Consider the following 22,305-nt stretch of genomic DNA (forward strand, 5'->3'; position numbering starts at 1 on the left):
CTCTCTCTCGCTCTCTTTCTCTCACCTTTCAGTAACTTTTCAAACGCCCCCTTTCAGTTTCAGGACTTCCAGTAAGCTAGGTTTGGTTTATTCCTGGCACTTTTCTGTTTGCTTTTCTTGTCCGCACTGCACATCCCACGTTAGATTGCCTTGCCTCCTCTCACACAGGCAGTCTAAAAAAAAAACTGAGCAAGCACCAGCCCAGATGCTGGCTGCCTAATTAATTAATGAAGCCTTCTTTGGTTCCTTTGGGATTTCCCTTGCTCTGTTCTGCTGTAAAATGTAGAGAGAAGGTTGTTTTATTTTTTTTTCTCTTTCCTCCTGTTTCTTTTTATTTCTCCCCCTTCTTCTTTTAATTTGCTAACCCTCTGAAGGAAGAGGGTCACCCTCTTTACAAAAAGCCCCTCCTTGAAGCAAGGGAGAAGGCTGAGAGAGGAGTGGAAAAGAAAGGAGAGTGGGTGCTGTAACCCCCTCCCTCCCCCTCTCTCTAGAGTTTAATCCCCCCCCCCCCACCTCCTTAATCCTTTCCTTTAGTATTATTGGCTATAGACGCCTTTTTCTTTTCAAGTTCCTCCTCCTTCTCATTAACCCCCTCCCTCCCCCCCATATCTTTTCTGCTAAAAACCTTTTTTCTGAAAATCAATACCCGAAATGTCTGAACTAGTCATCTATCAGGAGGGAGTTTCTAGCAATCCTCCCCCCCCCCCCCCAACACCCTAGAACTAGTAGCCAAGGCGGTAGCATTGCTTTCTTAGCATCATCCCACCCCACAACTAGGGGGCCAAGGCAGAAGCTTGGCCTCGCCCCACCCCTGAATCCCAGTCACCAAGGGAGGATATGAACTGTTCCCAATTCCCCACTTTCCAAACACCCCTGCAATGCAGTGAAACCCTGACGCCGCTGTAGGGAATATGGGCGGGGAACAGGATGCCTCAGCCGGACACGTGGCGGGCGGGCAAGGGGGGGAACAGAGCCGTAGCCAGGCAATTTGGTGCCAATGGCCAAGTGAAAAAGTGCGCCCTCACCCGGTGCACAACAGGACACCCCGAGCTGGAAGACTCTTACATTTTCTTTTATTTAAACCTTAATACTATTACTATGCTATTACTTGGTCTCAAAAGTGTGACCTTCAGGTCTGTTGTTGAGTATGATGCTTTTCGTGTGCCCATGGGCCTCAGCCTGACCCAGAACTTCCGGACCGAGCCAAGGGTTGACGGTGGCTCCATGTGGCTGAACAATCGTGCCCTCGGCCAGGCCGGCAAGCTCCCATGGCCAACATCCAAGGATGTTGGAAGGTGAATGGTCCTCCGACCATTCCGGGCCCTTTCGGACCTGCTGCGAGCAGCATGGAGCAGCAGGCCTGGCCTGAGGTTGAGGGCAGACGGACCTTGAGACGTAGACATGAAGGTTGATGCGACGGCATCATATGGCACGAAGACTTGGGTTGATGCAACGGCATCACATGGCACGTAGGATAAAATGGACATCCAAACTGGGCATCTATTTTTTCAATGTGTGTATAACCACCTGGGACCTGATGCCAAAGCGTTAAGGACACCCAAGTAATCCCTAGTGCGTCCCTTTTAGCATGGCAGCTCATTTGTTTATTGCATCGGGCACTCAGGAGGGTGATTTGTGCATGCGTTAAAAAATCGTGCACCCAGTATGGACGCACATTTTTGGCATGTCCATATTGCATTGGCCTGTCTGTGCTGGATTCTCCGAGCAGAGAGATCCAACAGTGGGATACCGGCTGGTTAATCCAGAGTGCCAAAAGTTGCCACTCTGGATTAACCCTGTTGTAAAAGAGTGGCTCCTCTGACTGGTCAGAGGCTCAGTGCATTTGCTCAATTAGAGAGGGTTCTGCAGGCCAGGGGTCCCTGCCCATATACACACCACCCCCCCCCCCCTCACCTGCGAATAAGGAATAGGCTGTTTCAGCCTCCCATTGTCCAGTAGGCTGTGGAAAATGGCCCAAAGCTCTTTTGCACCATGCCGCGGAAAAGGCTCTACCTACTACTGGTCCACTCTGGGTACCGCCTCACCCTCACCTCCTGACCCTACGCACTTTAGTGGGATGTGCTGGGGATAAGGATGGTCCCTGCTGGGAGTCATTCTACTCGGAACCAACTCCCAGACACCAGGGACCAAAGTTGGAGCATGGTACTGTGGCCACTGGCAGGTTTTTATCTAATTTCACCCAGACAGATCCTTCTTTGGACAAGGGAAGGACGTGTTTCATTTTGGTTTATGTTGTTCCTGTCTTACCCCTTTCTTCTCTCTCCTTTCATTTATTACGCTTCTGGCTCTACTTCAACCCTCACCTCCTGGTATCCAAGTGTGCCATTTTACTGCTGAATGCCATCCAGTAGATAAAGTTTTTGCTCTTTGATTCCAGTTTTTAGGCCAACTTGGTTTCAGTTGATTTGGACCATCATACATACATACCTTTATTGCTTTCTGTATAATCATCGGTCCATAAAATCTATCCTTTTTTAAAATACTTTTTTATGCAAATAAAAAGTCACTTATTTTGAAACAAGAGCTTGTGTGGTTCTTCTATTTTTCTTTTTTTCATGAAACTGCTGGTGTAACGAATTCCATCAGTCCCTTTTCTTGACACACACCGTGTTTCGAGTGAAAACTCTGCCTCAGGGGATGGTGTTACCAAATGCCAAGAACTGAAATAGGAAAAAAGAGGACACACCAGAATGCTAGCACATAACTCACAGGGTAACATCACATACACACCATCCTTTTAAACTTCATTTTCTCATGGGTTCATACCTGACCCCGGACATAATCTGATTTATATAGACCAATGCTCATTGAAAGAATGTCTCTTATTGGCTCTTGACATAATGGTATGACATCATTGGTTGCCAAGTAAATTAGACATAAAGAATGTCTAAAAATAAATAAATCTATTGGCTCAAATGGTCCCAAAATGACATCTTCAGTCACTATGTAAATTGAATACAAAAAAATTAAACTAGCGAATACCAATCAATTTCTGCGTTTAATCCATAAGGAGTCACTGAGTTAGCTGTAAAAATCCAAAATTGTTCTCTTAAGTTTGTAATCCAAGCTTAGATCACGAGTGGAGCTCCGAACTTGTTCAATAATCCACAAACAAAGATCCGAAAACGAATGGGCTTTATCCAAACAATGATGGACCATAGGAGCTTGCAGCTTCTTTGTGGACAAACTACTTTTATGTTCAAGTAACTTTTTATTTGTTTAGTATGATGGCCCTTCTATGATTTCACATTGTACCACAATTGTGTTGTCTGTTTGTTTTTACAACTTTTCCTGGTGATGTTTTATTAGTTTTGAGTTGGCTCAGGACCCCAAAAAAGGTTGAAGTAGTTATTTTTTTAATTCGGTGTCTTGGATACTGGAATGGTATCATAACACAAGAAAGAGTGGGGCCACCTTTGGCAGACCCTGCTCCTTACCTGTTGTGGGAGTCTCAGTTTAGTGGACCCTTGGGCCGACCTGCTGGAGACTAGGAAGGGATGGACAATGTCTCTGATGAACAGCAGGCCAGGAGGCAGATGTTCAGGCAGGACATAGATGCTCTTCACCCTGGAAGCTGGTGCTGCCCTGGGAGGAGCCATAGGAGCCCAACCGCTGGGACTTAGGTGACTTCACCCTTGGAAGCCGAAGCCCCCCCCGGGAGGAGCCCGTAGGGGCCCGGCCGCTGGGACTTAGACGGGTTGTGGATCAGGACAGGTAACTGGAACCAGACTAGAACAGTAGTGATACTGTAACTGGGTACGGTTTCTGGAAACAGGCAGGAACTGTAGCAGGACTCGGGTAACTGTAGCAAGACTCGGGTACTGGAACCAGGCAGGAACCAAGCAGGTACTGTAGCAGGAATGGAGCGGTGCTCGCGGCCAGGACCGCAACAGTACCGCCCCTCTTACGCCCCCTCTTAGCTGATCCGGGTTTACTAGGGTGATCCAAATGAACCTGCCGTAATAAGTCCTTGTCGAGGATATTATGGGCCGGTTCCCACGAGTTGTCCTCGGGTCTGCAACCCTCCCAGGCAAGCAAGTATTCCCATCGGCGTTGATGGAACCGGACATCCAAAACTTCATGTACTTGATACGTAACCTTGTCCGGTACTGAAGGGTCCGAGGGTTCAGGAGCCCTGGAGTGCTATCTGGACAACACAAGAGGCTTCAACAATGACACGTGGAACACATCATGTATGCGCATGGAGGAGGGTAGGCGTAGATGGTATGAGACCGCTCCCACTCGTTTGGCGACTCGGAAAGGCCCACAGAATTTCGGAGCTAGTCTTCGAGAGGGAATACGTAACTGTAGATTTCTGGTGCTAAGCCAGACACGATCTCCTGGGAGGAAGGTAGGTGCTGGCTGACGATGCCTATCCGCCCACATCTTGGCGGACAGGGCAGCTTTCCGGATCTTTTCCTGGGTAGTGCTCCACAAGGCACAGAGCTGGCGAGCAGAGAGTTGCACTGCCGGGAGTGCACTAGATTCAGGCGAAGGCTGGGGCGGTCGTAGTTGCTTCCCATAAACAATGAAGAACGGGGAGCTTCCCGTAGCAGCATGCGTGTGATTATTATATGAGAACTCCGCCCAAGGGAGTAGCTTGGCCCAATTATCTTGTTGTTCGTTCACAAAGGCACGGAGAAACGTCTTCAGGGTTCGATTGGTTCGTTCCATTTGCCCATTGCTCTGAGGATGGAATGCAGACGAAAGACTAAGTTGCACATTAAAGCGCTTACATAGAGCCTTCCAATAGTGGGCTGTAAACTGTGGTCCTCGATCGGAGACGATATCCTGCGGAAGACCGTGAAGACTAAAGATGTGCTGGGCGAACAAGCCAGCTAGGTCAGGGGCAGAAGGGAGCTTAGGCAAGGGAACGAAGTGCGCCATCTTGGAAAATCGGTCCACGGTTACCCAGATGACTGAATTACCTCCTGAGACAGGAAGATCCATGACGAAATCAGTGGAGATATGTGTCCAAGGCTCCACCGGGATGGGCAATGGTTGCAACAAGCCCCTGGGCCTCCCGAGGAATGACTTTTGAACCGCACAAGTAGGGCATGAGTCCACAAAAGCTTGGACGTCTTGTCTCACCGTTGGCCACCAGTAGAAACTGTTTAACAATTCTAATGTTCCTTTCCAGCCAGCAAGGCCCCCAGTGAGGGAGTCATGGGCCCAAGCGAGGACTGCTCTCCTGGAGCGACGCGGGACGACGGTCTTCTCTTGGGAGGACACCAAGGTTGCAGCAAACTTACTTTTTCAGGGTCCAAGATATACTGAGGCATATCAGGGGTCTCCTTGACCTCAGAAGAGCGCGTCAGCTCGAACATTCTTAGAGTCGGGTTGGTAGCATAAGGTAAAGTCAAACCGATCAAAAAACAGCGACCATCGGGCTTGTCTTGGATTCAGGCGTTGGGCTTGCTTCAAGAATGCTAGGTTTTTGTGATCGGTGTAAATCGTGACTGGGTGGTTGGCTCCCTCCAACCACTGTATCCATTCTTCTAGGGCAAGTTTCATGGCTAGCATCTCTTTGTCACCTACACAGTAGTTGTTCTCAGCCGGGGAGAATTTCTTTGAGAAATATGAACAGGGCAACAGCTGTCCCAAATCAGAGTACTGGCTCAGTATGGCCCCCACGGCCACATTGGAGGCATCGACCTCCACCATGAAGGGCCGGCTGGGATCCGGATGAAAAAGGCAGGTGTCTAGTAAGAAGGCTTCCTTGAGGGCCTCAAAAGCTTGACAGGCAGAAGGAGGCCAATCCACCGTGTTAGCCCCCTTTTGGGTGAGGGCATTTAACGGAGCCACAATATGGGAGTAGTTGGGGATAAAGTGACAGTAGAAATTAGAAAAGCCGAGGAAGCGTTGCAATGCTTTAAGACCCCTGGGTCAGGGCCAATTCTTAATAGCCGCCACTTTCTCAGGATCCATTAGAAATCCTGCTGCAGAGACTATGTAGCCTAGGGATGGCAGGGAGGTCTTCTCAAAACTGCACTTTTCCAGTTTCACATATAGCCATACTCCCTAAGTATCTGGAGCACTTGGCGGACATGTTGACGGTGTGACGGCAGGTCCTGGGAGTAGACTAACATGTCATCAAGGTAAACAATTACACAGATGTTCAGAAGGTCCCACAACACCTCATTCATCAGGTGCTGGAAAACCCCCGGGGCATTACATAAGCCGAAAGGCATCACGAGGTACTCGTAATGCCCGTCTCGGGTATTAAACGCGGTTTTCTACTCATCTCCGGGACGGATCCTGACCAAATTATAGGCTCCTCGTAAGTCCAACTTTGTGAAAATCTTTACTCCTTGAAGTCGATCAAGGAGTTCTGGGATTAACGGAAGCGGGTAGCGGTCTTGCTTGGTAATCGAATTTAAGCCTCGATAGTCTATACACGGCCTCAATGAGCCGTCTTTCTTGCTGACAAAAGGCGACTTGGACGGGCGGATAAACCCCTTGGCCAGATTCTCTGCAATGTACTCGGACATGGCCCGGGTCTCAGGTATGGATAAGGGATAAACCCTTCCTCGTGGGGGCATGGTACCAGGTAGCAAGTCAATAGCACAGTCATACGGACGATGCTGCGGAAGGATCTCCGCCTTGGTCTTGGAGAATACATCGGTGAAGTCCTCATAAGGTGCAGGGGGACCCACAGCAGAGTGCATCAACGGAAGTGAGGGGGTCCTAGGCACCTTCATACAATTAGCTAGGCAGAAGGGACTCCATTTAACAATCTGTAGCGTGTCCCACTGACACGTGGGCGAGTGTTTCTGTAACCACGGCAACCCTAGCACCACAGGGTGGACAGCCTTATCCAGTACCAGGAAGGCTATCTCCTCTGAATGGATCGCCCCAGTGCGGACCGTAATGGGTGCCATGGACAGCTGGACGGGACCAGGAAGGAGCATCCCCTGGATCGAGGTAATTCCCAACCGGACCTCCTATGCGCAGGCATTCGCAACTGGGAGACTAGGTCATGCAGGATGAAATTACCTCCGGCTCCAGAGTCCAGGAATGCCATCGTCTCAAAGGAACCTCCTGGGTATTCCAGGGTAACAGGAACAGTGCATTGAGGAGCTGTAGCACAGCCTAGGAGGAGCTCCTCCCGACTCCTAGGCTTTGGCATTTTCCGCACACTCCTGGCAGTATGCAAGAAGTGGCCCTTCTGGCCACATTATAAACACAACTTCAACGAACGGCGACGTTGTCTTTTTTCAAGAGAAAGCAGGACCCGTCCCAGCTGCATGGGTTCACTGGTGGGGACGTCTGGACGAGAGCTCTTAGGAAAGGGTGCAAGTCTCGGCCCACAAGCCGGACTATGGCGAGAAGAGCGCTGCTCCTTGGCCCATTGATGTAGGCGGCGGTCTATGCGAGCAGCCATCTCGATCAAGGCGTTGAGGTCCTCCGGCAAATCTCGAGCCGCAATCTCATCTTTAATGCGTCCGGAGAGGCCTTCCAGGAAGATGGCTTTAAGACTACCATCCTGCAAACCAACTTCCTGGGCTAAAGTCCGAAACTCGATTGCATAGTCTGCCAAGGAGCGAGCCCCCTGACGCAGTTGCAGCAGATCAGACGTAGCCGTGGCTACTCGGGCGGGCTCATCAAAGGCCTGGCAAAAGTTCGTGAGGAACAATTGTAAATCCGTTAGTGAAGAATCATTGTTTTCCCAAAGGGGAGAAGCCCATATCAAGGCTTTCCCATTGAGCAAGGACAGGATGTATGCCACTTTCACCGCATCCGACGGAAACTGCCGAGGCAACAAGGAGAACCGTACAAAACATTGGTTCAGGAAGCCGCGGCAGTTCCCTAAATCACCAGCGTAGCGGGAGGGTGCTGGTAACTGAGTCACAGAGGAGCCGTGACCCTCGGGGGACATGCCAGCGGAAGGAAAGGACTCCAGGCGCGAGGATAGCCATTCCACCATGGCTGCCAAATTATCAATGCAGCTCTGGTGCTGTAGCATCTGCCGGGCCAATCTGGACAGATCCGAGGGAGTGGGTGCATCCACCGAGTCCATGGCCTTGCAATCTGTTGTGGGAGTCTCAGTTTAGTGGACCCTTGGGCCGACCTGCTGGAGACTAGGAAGGTATGGACAATGTCTCTGATGAACAGCAGGCCAGGAGGCAGATGTTCAGGCGGGACGTAGATGCTCTTCACCATGGAAGCTGGTGCTCCCCCAGGAGGAGCCTGTAGGAGCCCAACCGCTGGGACTTAGGTGACTTATTTATTTATTTATTTTTTAGCTTTTCTATACCGATATTCCTGTAAAATATACATATCACAACGGTTTACAATGTAACAACAACGTTCGCTCTCGGCGATACAAAGAACAGAGGTGGAATATTAACAGTGAAACGGATCATAACGTAACATAAACCTTATAAGATAATTCAATACAAATCATCTCAGAATGGATGAGATGAGAACTGGATAAAACAACGGAGATTATAAACTGGACTATGGTGACTGCTTGGAAAGTTTACTTGAGAGAGAGGAGTTGCAAATGAGGAAGATTACGTGTCCGGGAAGGCTTGGCTGAACAGCCATGTTTTAAGTTTCTTCACCCTTGGAAGCCGAAGCCCTCTCGGGAGGAGCCCATAGAGGCCCGGCCGCTGGGACTTAGGCGGGTTGTGAATCAGGATGGGTAACTGGAACCAGACTAGAACAGTAGTGATACTATAACTGGGTACGGGTTCTGGAACCAGGCAGGAACTGTAGCAGGACTCGGGTACAGGAACCAGGCAGGAACTGTAGCAGGACTCGGGTACTGGAACCAGGAAGTAACCAAGCAGGTACTGTAGCAGGAACAGAGTGATGTAGCCAAGCGGGTCACTCTGGGGCGCAACGCAACAGGAAACCAGAATGCTAACCCGTTGCAAGGCAAAGGCTGGATGGCCGCAGCCGGCTTATCAAGGCCGCGGCGTCTGATGTCAGGTATTGGGCGGAGTTGGCACTGGCGAGAAACGGGCTACAAAGGAACCCAAGTGGTGCGCGCACGCGCCTAGGAGCAGGGCGTCCATCGGCAGCTTCAAGGTGGTGCTACCCCAGCAGGGACGCTGCCAAACAGGCCGCAAGCCAGGACTCCAGAGGCGGGAGCAGGTCCGGGAATCAAGAGGTAAGGGCCTGGCTGCGGTGCTCGCGGCCAGGACCGCAACATTACCAGCTTAAACAGTAAAAAGGAGCAAGAGGGAGAGAGGCAAGAAGGGAGTTGCTGAGTGATGGAGAGCAAAGGACCGGGCTCACCCGGTGGCACCAGTGGCTGATAAAAATAGAGAGACCAGCCTGAAGATGGAGAGAATCTCAACCCCCACTCTGATGTGGGTTCCGGCACAGGAAAGAGTCCCTCATTTCTTCACTGATGCTGGGTATAGACCATAAGAACATGCCATACTGGGTCAGACCAAGGGTCCATCAAGCCCAGCATCCTGTTTCCAACAGTGGCCAATCCAGGCCATAAGAACCTGGCAAGTACCTAAAAACCAAGTCTTTTTCATGTTACCATTGCTAGTAATAGCAGTGGCTATTTTCTACATCAGTTAATAGCAGGTAATGGACTTCTCCTCCAAGAACTTATCCAATCCTTTTTTAAACACAGCTATACTAACTGAACTAACCATGTCCTCTGGCAACAAATTCCAGAGTTTAATTGTGCATTGAGTGAAGAAGAAGTTTCTCCGATTAGTTTTAAATGTGCCACATGCTAACTTCATGGAGTGCCCCCTAGTTTTTCTATTATCTGAAAGACTAAATAACCGATTCACATCTACCCGTTTTAGACCTCTCATGATTTTAAACACCTCTATCATATCCCCCCTCAACCATCTCTTCTCCAAGCTGAAAAGTCCTAACCTCTTTAGTCTTTCCTCAAAGGGGAGCTGTTCCTTTCCCCTTATCATTTTGGTCGCCCTTCTCTGTACCATCTCCATCGCAATTATATCTTTTTTGAGATGCAGCGACCAGAATTGTACACAGTATTCAAGGTAGGGTCTCACCATGGAGCGATACAGAGGCATTATGACATTTTTCGTTTCCTTCACCATTCCCTTCCTAATAATTCCCAACATTCTGTTTGCTTTTTTGACTGCCGCAGCACACCGAACCAACGATTTCAATGTGTTATCCACTATGATGCCTAGATCTCTTTCTTGGGTGGTAGCACCTAATACGGAACCTAACATTGTGTAACTATAGCATGGGTTATTTTTCCCTATATGCATCATCTTGCACTTATCCACATTAAATTTCATCTGCCATTTGGATGCCCAATTTTCCAGTCTCACAAGGTCTTCCTGCAATTTATCACAATCTGCTTGTGATTTAACTACTCTGAACAATTTTGTATCATCTGCAAATTTGATTATCTCACTTGTCGTATTTCTTTCCAGATCATTTATAAATATATTGAAAAGTAAGGGTCCCAATACAGATCCCTGAGGCACTCCACTGTCCACTCCCTTCCACTGAGAAAATTGTCCATTTAATCCTACTCTCTGTTTCCTGTCTTTTAGTCAGTTTGTAATCCACGAAAGGACATCACCACCTATCCCATGACTTTTTACTTTTCCTAGAAGCCTCTCATGAGGACCTTTATCAAACGCCTTCTGAAAATCCAAGTATACTATATCTACCGGTTCACCTTTATCCACATGTTTATTAACTCCTTCAAAAAAGTGAAGCAGATTTGTGAGGCAAGACTTGCCTTGGGTAAAGCCATGCTTTGTTCCATTAAACCATGTCTTTCTCCCTACCCTCCACCACTGCCCCAGCCCTGAAGCTCCCAACCACTTCCATCCTCTTAATAGCCACGGAACTTCTTTCCCTTGTCCTCCCTTCCAAACAGCAGCCTTGGAGCCCTCTGCCCTACCCCTTACCTGAACCTTCCTGCTGGGAGTTTCGCCCAACACTAGCTTAGCTGCCCCTTCTCTATTTGTATGAGATCCATCAGCAGGCAGCCCAGCTATTCCCTTTCTCAAATTTATACATAACTAGGTCAATATTCAAAAAGCATTCAGCACTATTTAGCTGCAAAAGTATAGCTTATGCAGCTAATTAGCGGACGTTGAATATGCGTCTACGTTCAGCACATGCATCTAAAAAGTTAGCCGCATATGTAGTGGGGGTGTAGTGGGTGGATCAGGTAGATATTCAGCCTTAGCCATATAAATTATGTGGCTCAGTTAGACCTGCCTTAGAGCGGGTCTAATTTAGCCAGTTATAATTTCTAGGACTAAGTACATATATATATATATATATATATATGTATATAAGTACACATGTATATATATATATATATATATATATATATATATGTATGTACTTAGTCCTAGACCCGCTCTAAGGCATATAGATATATATATATATATATATATATATATATATGTACTTAGTCCTAGACCCGCTCTAAGGCATATATATATATATATATATATATATATGTATATTTAGAAGAGATGTGATTCGGCCCACCGCGGGAAATTTTGTTTTCCCGCAGTTCGGGACGATTTTTTTCGGCTAACCCGAAAACCCCCCCAAACCCACCCCAACCCTTCAAATGTAATTAATTGCAAAACCCCACCATCCTGATTTCCCCCCCCCCCCCCCAAAACTTGCCAAAAGTTCCTGGTGGTCCAGCAGGGGTCCCGGGAGTGATCTCCCCCTCTCAGGCCGTCGGCTGCCAGTAATCAAAATGGCACCAGTGGCTATTTGCCCTTACCTCCCAGGACCCCTGTTGGACTACCAGGGACTTTCAGCAAGTCTTGGGGGGGGGGGGTTTGGGCAAGTCTTGGGGAGTCGGGACGGTGGGTGTTTGCAATTAATTAAATTTGAAGGGTTGGAGTGGGTTTGGGGTTGTTTCTTTTAATGTGCCGTTTCACACCCCCCCCCCCCCCCCAAAAGATAGAAAAACCACACGAAATTTCGTGGGTTTTTGCTTTCATTTCGTCAGCCCCCCCGAAATGCAACGAAATAGGAAATAAAGATATTTCCTATTTCGCTGCAAACGAATGCAAATCCCTAATATTTAGCGGCTTAGCCGTGCTGCTGATAAGTTAGCCTCCTATGTCTATATGGCTAACTTTTTAATATCTACCTCAACGTATATTTTTCTAATTATTATTATTTTTTTTTTTTAGCCTTTTGGCTGTTTTGAATTCATGTTGAAGAAGAATAAGTAAGGGACCCTATCTGGCTTCAGCTGGTTTTGGAAACCTTTTAGGAAAGAGAATAGTAATTATTATTATTATATAACAGTATTGATATTCACTCCAGTTTGGAGGGGGATTGTCAAGTAAATTATCAATGTTTCTATGGACAGTACATGCATTATCACCCAGGTTATTAACCCAAAAGAGGAAGAGATTATTTCCTGCAGTCAGGATAAAGGTAAGATACTGGGTCCATCTTATATATACATATATATCTATATATAGATGTGTGTGTATATTATAATTTTCTAATATGGCACATCCCATTTATATTTTTTAAAGTTGATTCTGTAAATTTTAAATAACTTGTATCCATTTCTTACAATGCTCACAATATGGAATAAACCTGAGCCTGGGGTGCCAGTCATTAAATCATTCAGTGATCGATTTACCAAGCTTATTTTTCTGTAAACACAGAATGGTAAAAATGAACAAAGCATGATTAAATTAGGCCCTTAGTGTCTGAAAGCTCAGTAGCTCTGTTACACATTGAAAGACATGCAAAGAAGGTAAAGGATATTTTATATGTCTCAGAATAAATAAATTGTCACTCTTTAAGTGGCTGCCTTGTATTTCTCTTCTCAAACAGATCTTCCCTCTCTGCATCTGATAACATAGCACGCATGCCTCCCCTAGTTTAACCAGCAGGTTCCTCTGAGCCCCAAGAGATACTATCTTTTTTTTTCCTTGCTTTTGGAGATTCTCAACCTTTTTAGGTTCTCCCTATTTTGTTAAATGTGTAATAACAACCCAGAGCATAAAGCGGTGCGTTTGCTGTGTTAGTCCGAGTGAATGCAGAGCGCAGGGAAGAAAAAAAAAAAAAAAAAAAAAGGCAATAGAGTGGGAGGGAGGGAGGGAGGCAGGAAGGGAGTCGCTGAGTGTCGGAGAAGCAACCGAAGGAAAGGACCGAGCTCGCCCGGCGGCGCCAGCGGCTGGAGAGGAGAGCGAGACCGGCCTGGAGACGGGGAGAATACCCTCACCTCCCACTCCCTCGCGCAGGAAAGAGTCCCTCCTTTCTCCACTGACGCCGAGCGTAGACCATTTCCCCACCCTCCACCACTGCCCTAGCCCCGGAGCTTCCAGCCGCTCCCATCCCCTTAACAGCCGAGGAGCCCAGCAGCCTCGGAGCCCTCCACTCTGCCCCTCACCCGGAGCTTCCTGCTTGGGGGGGGCGGGGGGGTTTCGCCCAACCTCTCCTCAGCTGCCCCTTGGTCTATTTGCATGAAAGCTGCCGGCGCGCAGCTCTGCCTTTCCCGTTCTCAAATTTAAACATTACATTTTTTTTTCTAAGGATTTTTTTTTTTTTTTGCTTTTTGACTGTTTGGAATTCATGCTGAAGAAGAGAAAGAGCAAGGGGACCCTGTCTGGCTGCGGCTTGTTTTGGAAACTTTATAAGGGAAAAAGAATAGTAATTATTATTATTATTACAACAGTATTGATGTTCACTCCAGATTGGAGGGGGATCGTCGAGTAAATTATCATCCGTTTCCATGGACAGCACGTCCATTATCACCCAGGTTACTAACCCCAAAGAGGAGGAGATTATATCCTGCAGTCAGGATAAAGGTAAGATCCTGGCTCCATTATATACGTTAAGCTCCATTATATATATATATATATATATATATATATATATATATATATATATATATATATATATATATATATATATATATATATATATTATATATATATATATATATATATATATTATATATATATATATATATATATATATATATATATATATATGTGTGTGTGTGTGTGTGTGTGTGCATGTTATCCCTTCTCCCTGCTGGCGCCACCGGGTGAGCTCGGTCCTTTCCTTCGGTTGCTCTCCGTCACTCAGAGACTCCCTTCCTGCCTCCCTTCGCTCTCTTGCTCCTCTTTTTTTTTTTCTTTTTCTCTTTCTCTGTGCCTTTAAGTGGACTAGCATAGCAAAAAGCATGGCTTTATGCTCTGTTGTCGTTACAAATTTAAAAGAAGAGAACGAAAAAAAAAATGTTGAGAATCTCAGATGCCAGGAAAAAAATGGTATCTCTTGGGATCAGAGGAGCCTGCCGGTTAATCTTGGGAGACATGCGCGCTATGTTGTGAGATCCAGAGAGGGAAGATTTGAGAAGAGAAACAGAAGGCAGCCACTTAAAGAGTGGCAGTTTTATTTATTTGGACACATATAGATTCGCCTTTACCTTATGTGCATTTCTTTCAATGTCTAACAGAACTCGGACACTAAGGGCTTAATTTAATCATGCTTTTTTTTTTTTCTTCATTTTTACCATTCAGTGTTTACAGGGGGAAAAAAAGCTTGGTACATCTTTCACAAAAATATTTAATGACCAGAACGCCAGGCACAGGCTAATTCCATACCGTGAACATTGTAAGAAATAGATGGATACAAGTTATTTAACATTTACAGAAACAGATATGAAAAATATAAATGGGATGCAAATACGTAACACATTTGAAAATTAAATATTTTCTTCTGCCTGGGGAACAGCCCTCATTGCTTTTTCATCAGCTAGAAGGGCTGTCCCCAAAAGCCCTGCTATAGCAGCTAGGTTTGTTTTTGGTTTTGTTTTTTTTTTAAGGCTTTTTTTTTTTTCCTAGCATTTTACCCTCCCCTCACGTTCAACCCCCTGTTTTTTTTCCAGCACAAGCCTGCCTGGTTCTCCACTCAGCAGCAGGCTCAACAAGTCCTGCAGGCCTATGAAGCAACTGTAATGGTCCAGTAACAACTGAGGACGTGGGCGGCTACTAGTTTATATTAACTGTTAATGCTGGATTATTCCCCCCCTGCCACCACACCGGACACTCCGCCTTCCTGCTGCTTTTCTCTCCTCTCCCCTTTCAGTAACTTTTCAAACACCCCCTTTCAGTTTCAGGACTTCCAGTAAGCTAGGTTTGGTTTATTCCTGGCACTTTTCTGTTTGCTTTTCTTGTCCGCACTGCACATCCCACGTTAGATTGCCTTGCCTCCTCTCACACAGGCAGTCTAAAAAACTGAGCAAGCACCAGCCCAGATGCTGGCTGCCTAATAAATTAATGAAGCCTCCTTTGGGATTTCCTCTGCTCTGTTGTAAAGAGGAGATAAGTTTATTTATTTATTTTTTTTTATTTTCCTTCCCGTTTCTTTTCATTTATCCCCCCTTTTCTTTTTTAACCTGCTAGGTCTCTGAAGGAAGAGGGTCCGCTCTTTAAAAAAAAAACAAACAAACAAAAAACCCCCCGCTCATTGAAGTAAGGGAGACAGCTGAGAGAGGAGTGGAAAAGATAGGAGAGTGGGTGCTGTAACCCCCTCCCTCCCCCTCTCTCTAGAGTTTAATTTCCCCCTTCTTAATTCTATACTTTAGTATTATTGGCTATAGAAGCCCTTTCTTGTTTCTAGTTCCATCTCTGCATCATTAACCCTCTTCCCCCCCCCCCCCCCCCGCCCCATATCTTTTCTCCTAAAATCCTTTCATTTGGAAATTAATACCCGAAATGATTGGATACTACTCATCTGTCAGGAAGGGGTTTCCAGCACTCTCTCAAACACTACTGAAACTAGTAGCCCATGTAGGAGCACTAATTTCTCAGCCTTACTCCACCCTACAACTAGGGGGCAGAAGCTTCAGCTTTACAGCCTCATCCCGCTCCTGAATCCCAGCCACAAGGGAGGACATGAACTCCTCCCAATCCCCCAGTTTAACACTGAAGCTGCAGTGGAGAATAGGGGGGGGGGGGGCAGGCTGACTCAAGTCATGTCTGAGTTGGACAGGTGGTGCGTGAGAAAGGAGGCTGAACCCCCAGCACGGAACCCACCTGGTCAGCCCCTGGGACCATTCCCAGGAGAGCAAAAGAGACACACACACCCCCAAGGACATACAAATATTCTAGACGCCAAGACAGGGAGGATAACTCTCTCCACAGTAGGGTATTGCGTCATCCTGTAGGCATGAGGAGAAAACCCTTCTGGTAAGGGAGTGAGGAAAACCAAAAATCTAGAACGGCCGTTCCCTGAATGGACAGCCTGGGCTGGTGGTGCCGCATCCCATAAGTCTACACCCCCCTCGCAAAGAGCAGAGAGAGTGGGGAACCCCCCCCCCCCCAATGTCCCATCAGTCCCCACCCCAACACCTGAGGATTCAGGGGGGGCATGTGTAAAGAAGAACACCATCCCGCCAACCAACTCCAATCCCTAAAGATATGGGTACAGAGCGGACATGCCAGAAGAAGAGCGATTGTGACCCCAATCCCGCACCTATCCCTGCGCCAGAAGGAGCAAGAGGAAAGCAAAGCTACGCTGTGGCAGCTGCCACTCGATTTCCCTTTGGCCCCTTTGCCAATCCAACACAGCATCCAGTGCCCCATGCTAGCCTCCCTGGACATAAATGATTACATCTCGGCACTGGCCAAAGTAGGCACTGGCCCTAGGAATGACATCTCAGCTAGCAGGATGTATGGAAAGGGAGTTCTTTTCATGCAAACTGTCTCCATGGGAAACAAGGCAATGGAGCAGAGCTTGGTGGTGAACAACATATTCCACCAGGTGGAGTTCCTTGTAGGGCAATGTATAAGGGTGGTACTTTCCAATGCGCCACCCTTCCTTCTGGACACCCTGATCAAACATCACTTCCAAGGCCTCAGGGAGTTCTGGTCTCTGATCACCACACTATAAACAGTAAATACGGAAAAAAAAGATTAAAAACATGTTACATCCTTCAGATGGAAATTCTGGATACATCTCCCTGAAAACGGAATACACGAATAGGTGGGTGCTAGTCCCCTTCAGAGGAGGCCAGTATAAAATCTATTACATGGCGGAGGATGCCAGAAGCTTCTAGTGTCATCAGATGGGGCACACATGTCGGCAGTGCCCCAAGCTAACCAGTGAAACTGGCGCAGAGCGCCTAACTAACCTCTTCCAGGACCTAGCACCTACCCCACCAACCTCAGGACCTGCCACCCAGGCCCAATCGGGCCGCGATACAGGAACAGGAGGTGTGGGCGCAACATCACAATCCACTTCCGGATACACGTCACTCCACCCCCACCACCGATGTGGCAGTAGTATCCACTGACACCCCTGTTGAGCCTGAGCATTCTACACCTCCAGGAGAAAAGCCAAGAGGCAGGTGGCCAGAAAAGAGAGAGTGAGAGCACCTGGCAGGCAGCAGGGCAGCAGGCAATCCTCCCCTGGCTGGTACCTCCAACTATGTGTAGAAAGATGAGGACTAAAGGGAACCAGCTGAGACTCAAACAGTGACCCCCGTCGTCAACCCAGCCAGTGAGATAATTGACGTTCGGTGACAAGAGCAGGTTAGGGGGATGGACACCGTGCAAGTTGTAGGGACCCCCGTTTAAGACCGTAATCTGAGAATAGAGAGCTTCTGGTACTCCCATAGTAGTGTGAACAACCCTCCCACTCACAAGTGCTGCCAAGTGCAGAGGAATCAACATTCCCTGAAAAGATGGAGGTGCGGAACCCTCCCCTTTTCCAAAAATGACAGCTCCCAAGTTCAAGAGACCCAAAATGAAGATGATGGAAGGAGACCCCATTATTACTCCTCCAGATGCCTCCTTTGGAATGCAAGCAAGCAAAACAATTAAGCAGCTTCAGAAAATTTTGCAGGACACGGGTCAAGGTGTCCAAAGCCCCCAAGCTGTGGGGAGAATGGCAAAGGCCATATGGTCCTTTGGTGAAGCTCCCTGTCCTGCCACCGCATGCCCCCTCCTGTCGGGATACTCCCTCAAATTTGCCTGAGTCCACTACTAACCACAGAAGCAGCAGATCCCATGGAGGATGGGGGGGGGGGGGGGGCAGGCCTCTGGTCTTTAGGTTCAATGATCAGGGCCAGGAGATGGATCAAGAGCCAGGAAATAGGCCCAGACCTCACTAAGAATATGCATCAGGGTGCGGGGGACTAGCAGGTCTGCCGAGAGCAATGGCAGGGGACCTGAGCTGCAGGGACAGTAAGTGAAGAGTGCACTCCAGCAAAATGACGCCCTCTCCTCCTACAGAGGAAATCTCCCCTCGAAAGGGGTCCACTCTGAGCTAGAGGAAGGAGAAATTCCAGACATGTTATTCACTGTGAGGCGAAGAGGAGAGTCCATACTTCCTCCTCCTCCTCCTCCTCCTCCTCTGCCAGCATTCTTTTCTCCAGGCACACCTCCACCACCTCTGATTCTACCTTCACCCCATCTAATCGTATCTGCACTCCCACCATGGTCATGCCTTCACCCCTATCTCCTCTTCTCTTGCTCCCCATCCCCTTTTATTTTGGTTTGGAGATGGCCAGGGCCACAGCCCCATAGTGAGGGGGGAGGTGGTAGCCCCAGAGGTAGGCCAGGGAAGTAACTTCAGGCCCAGAGGTCTCTCTCTCTCAGGAGGGCTGAAATCGAAGATGATTCAGGTCCTGCAAATCAGACAGGCAGTGGAGGGGGTGAGTGAGAGCATGAGAGGCAGATCGCAGAAACAAGACTGCTGGCTGGCACAGATGCCATGGGCCTCTTGATCCTTCCTCTCCTCTTTGAGACAGTAGCCACATGATTAACAACTCAAGATGGCTGTTTCAGAGCAAACCGAGTCTCGGGCGTTAAAGTGTGGCGCAGATGACCTTCTGACAACCTGTGCCCAGCACTCCCGGTATCTCCAAAGGTAGAGACTCATGCATGCTTCCAGAGGTCCTGTAAGTACTCAAACATTTCCTGATAGAGGATGGCTCTACTATTTGGCATCTACGTTTTAGGCCAACTTGGCTTCAGTTAGGTCAGCTCAGGAGTCTCACCTCCTACCAACTTAAATAGAAGAAAGAAGCAAGAGGGAGGGGAGGTAGGAAGGTAATTGCTGAGTGACACACAGCAACCAAAGGAAAGGACCAAGCTCGCCAGATGACACCTGCGGCTGAAAGAGAGAGAGAGACCCCAGCCCAGAGACTGGGAGAGCACCCTCATCCCCACTCTGTCAGTGGGTCCCCATGCAGGAAAGAGTCCTTCTTTCTCCCCCGATGCCGAGCATAGACCGTTTCCCCACCCTCCACCACTGCCCCAGCCCCGGAGCTGCCAGCTGCTCCCATCCCCTCCCATCCCCTTAGCAACAAGGAGCTTCTCTCCTCTGTCCTACCCTTCAGACAGCAGCCCCAGTGCCCTCCACCTTACCCCTCACCCGGAGCTTCCTGCTGGGGATTTTGCCCAACAACTCCTCAGCTGCCCTTTGGTCTATATGCATGAGATCTGCCGGCACTATATTTTTCCAAGGAATTTATTATTTTATATTTTTGCCTTTTGGATTTTGAATGTTGGGAATTCATACTGAAGAAGAAAAAGAGCAAGGGACCCTGTCTGGCTGCGGCTTGTTTTGGAAACTTTATAGGGAAAAAGAATAGTAATTATTATTATTATAACAGTATTGATGCTCACTCCAGATTGGAGGGGGATCGTCGAGTAAATTATCATCCGTTTCCATGGACAGCACGTCCATTATCACCCAGGTTACTAACCCCAAAGAGGAGGAGATTATTTCCTGCAGTCAGGATAAAGGTAAGATCCTGGCTCCATCATATATAGATGTGTGTGTGTGTGTGTATGATTATATTATTTTCAAATATGGTACGTATTTGCATCCTATTTATATTTTTTATAGCTGATTCTGTAAATTTTAAATAATTGTATTCTCCTATTTCATACTATGCTCTAAACATGGAATAAACTTGAGCTTGGGTTACCGGTCATTAAATAATTTAATGATGGATTTACCAAGCTTCCCCCCCCCCCCCCCCCCTCTGTAAACACAGAATGGTAAAAATGAACAAAGCATGATTAAATTAGGCCCTTAGTGTCTGGGAGTTCAGTAGCTCTGTTAGACATTGAAAGAAATGCAAAGAAGGTAAAGGATATTTTATATGTCTCAGAATAAATAAATTGTCACTCTTTAAGTGGCTGCCTTGTATTTCTCTTCTCAAACAGATCTTCCCTCTCTGGATCTGATAACATAGCACACATGCCTCCCTAGTTTAACCAGCAGGCTCCTCTGAGCCCAAGAGATACTATTTTTTTTTTCCTTGCTTTATTCTCAACCTTTTTGCCATGCTCCCTATTTTTTTTTTTTTAATTTGTAATGACAACCCAGAGCATAAAGTAGTGTGTTTGCTGTGATAGTCCATGTGAATGCACAGAAAAAAAAAAGTGATACTTTTTTGCTGGACGAACTTAATCCATTTCTTGTCTCACTTTTGAGAGCCAATACACTCTTCCTCATGTCAGAACATTTAGCATGTAAGCGCAGATTTTGCAGGATATAATCGTTGTACACAAGTGAACACGTGCCCATTTGTTGTCTAAAATAAGGAGCAGTGGAATGTGGATTAAATAATTACTAAAACCCAATGGCCGCATGCCCAGTTTAACTTTCCATTCCTTTTCTTTCCTCCTCTACTTTTGCTTTTACTACATTGAAGGTCCCTGCCCCAAGTGCTGTAAATTTTTGGCTCCGGTCCTCCTTCATCCTAAATTGTTCCTTACAAATCTTCGCTTTAGACCAATAGATTGTGACGTTAGAAAGTCTAAAATAAATATAATTTGTCTGTGCTTAAATGTTTCAAAGGAAATATCCAATGAAGTACAGTTTTAGTAGCCATATTGCTCCTGGAGAAAACATATCTTTATGAGCTGTGATGCCTGTTATTGGACCAACAAAAAGATAGTGTAGTTCCTTCCTGAGCTTTTGAATTGACATAGGTCCCTTATTCATATGGTAGCTGATACTTGCAGAAGAGGTTTATGAGGTCTCAAAAGCTTATGCACTGTATCATCTAGTTTTCTTGGTCCAATAATAGATTTTGTAGCCTACAAAGAAAGCTTGACAGTAAAATCCCTTTTCTTTTGATCTGCATTCCATTACCGTGGTGCACTTTTTAATTACAAGAGTGGGCTAAACTGTGCAGGCATCATCCCATTGACACATTGAGATTTTTTTTTTTTAAGAGATGGGTTGACCAAAAAGTATTATGAGAGGTGTAAAAATAGAAGATATTCCTAGGCTCCTCTTTTTTTTTTTCTCTGAATATAAAACCAAAATCAGATGGAATAGACATACAACACAGCTTATATTTTAAAGAATTCAGCTAGTACTAATACTTTAAAAAGTTTAGTACTGTAGTCTAGATTTCAAATTTTAACCATTTTTAAATATTCTCCTCCCTCCCCAACCCTATGAAATTGCCTGCTCCACCTTTGCTGTTCAGTATTGTTTTTTGTTTTATTTTATTTTGGTTTTGATTACAAATATCTGTTGTGTGGTTTTCATTTTTGGCTTTTGACATGGAGAATAGTAATTTAGGGTACAGTCCCAACAACTGTTCGTTTGGTTGAAACTTTACTTTTGCCATTTTTATTATTAGTCTACTTTCCAAAAAGAAAGAAAGTTTAACTTTTGTTCTGACAACACCACATTTTCAGGACTCATCAAGACTCTCAAAGAGGTATTTGTTTATTTTCCTGGACCAACATGGATCTGCATATTCTACATGAAACTCCATGTTAATAAGTTGAGTCTTTTATAGGTTATCAGAGTTGTATTGTAAGGCAGGGGTTCTCAACTCGGTCTTTGGGACACACCTAGCCAGTCAGGTTTTCAGGATATCCACAAAGTATATGTGTAAGATAGGTTTATATACAATGACAGCAGTGCATGCAAATCCACCTGATGCATATTCATTGTGGATATCCTGAAAACCTGACTGGCTAGATCAGGGGCATTTCATGAAGTTAGCAAGTAACACATTTAAGACTAATCGGAGAAAATTCTTTTTCACTCAACGCACAATAAAGCTCTGGAATTTGTTGCCAGAGGAGGTGGTTAGTGCAGTTAGTGTAGCTGGGTTCAAAAGGTTTGGATAAGTTCTTGGAGGAGAAGTCCATTAATGGCTATTAATCAATTATACTTAGGGAATAGCCACTGCTATTAATTGCATCAGTAGCATGGGATCTTCTTAGTGTTTGGATAATTGCCAGGTTTTTGTGGCCTGGTTTTGGCCTCTGTTGGAAACAGGATGCTGGGCTTGATGGACCCTTGGTCTGACCCAGCATGGCAATTTCT

The 22,305-nt window shown here is 46.6% G+C and overlaps 1 protein-coding gene across 2 annotated transcripts in view; it reads left to right on the plus strand.

The window, feature by feature from the left end:
* Window positions 1-13,087: 13,087 nt before the first annotated feature.
* Window positions 13,088-22,305, plus strand: part of CTDSPL (CTD small phosphatase like) — a 295,985-nt gene continuing 286,767 nt past the window's right edge. The window contains exon 1 of one of the 2 annotated variants that reach the window (XM_029588367.1): window positions 13,088-13,793. In XM_029588367.1, the coding sequence (XP_029444227.1) occupies window positions 13,718-13,793 (76 nt within the window). In that variant the 5' untranslated portion in view covers window positions 13,088-13,717. Of the gene's footprint in view, window positions 13,794-19,274; window positions 19,749-22,305 lie in introns of those variants that run through there. The other variant, XM_029588368.1, reaches the window with a different exon arrangement.

Source organism: Rhinatrema bivittatum, chromosome 2 (assembly GCF_901001135.1).
Source record: "Rhinatrema bivittatum chromosome 2, aRhiBiv1.1, whole genome shotgun sequence".
Lineage (NCBI taxonomy): Eukaryota > Metazoa > Chordata > Amphibia > Gymnophiona > Rhinatrematidae > Rhinatrema > Rhinatrema bivittatum.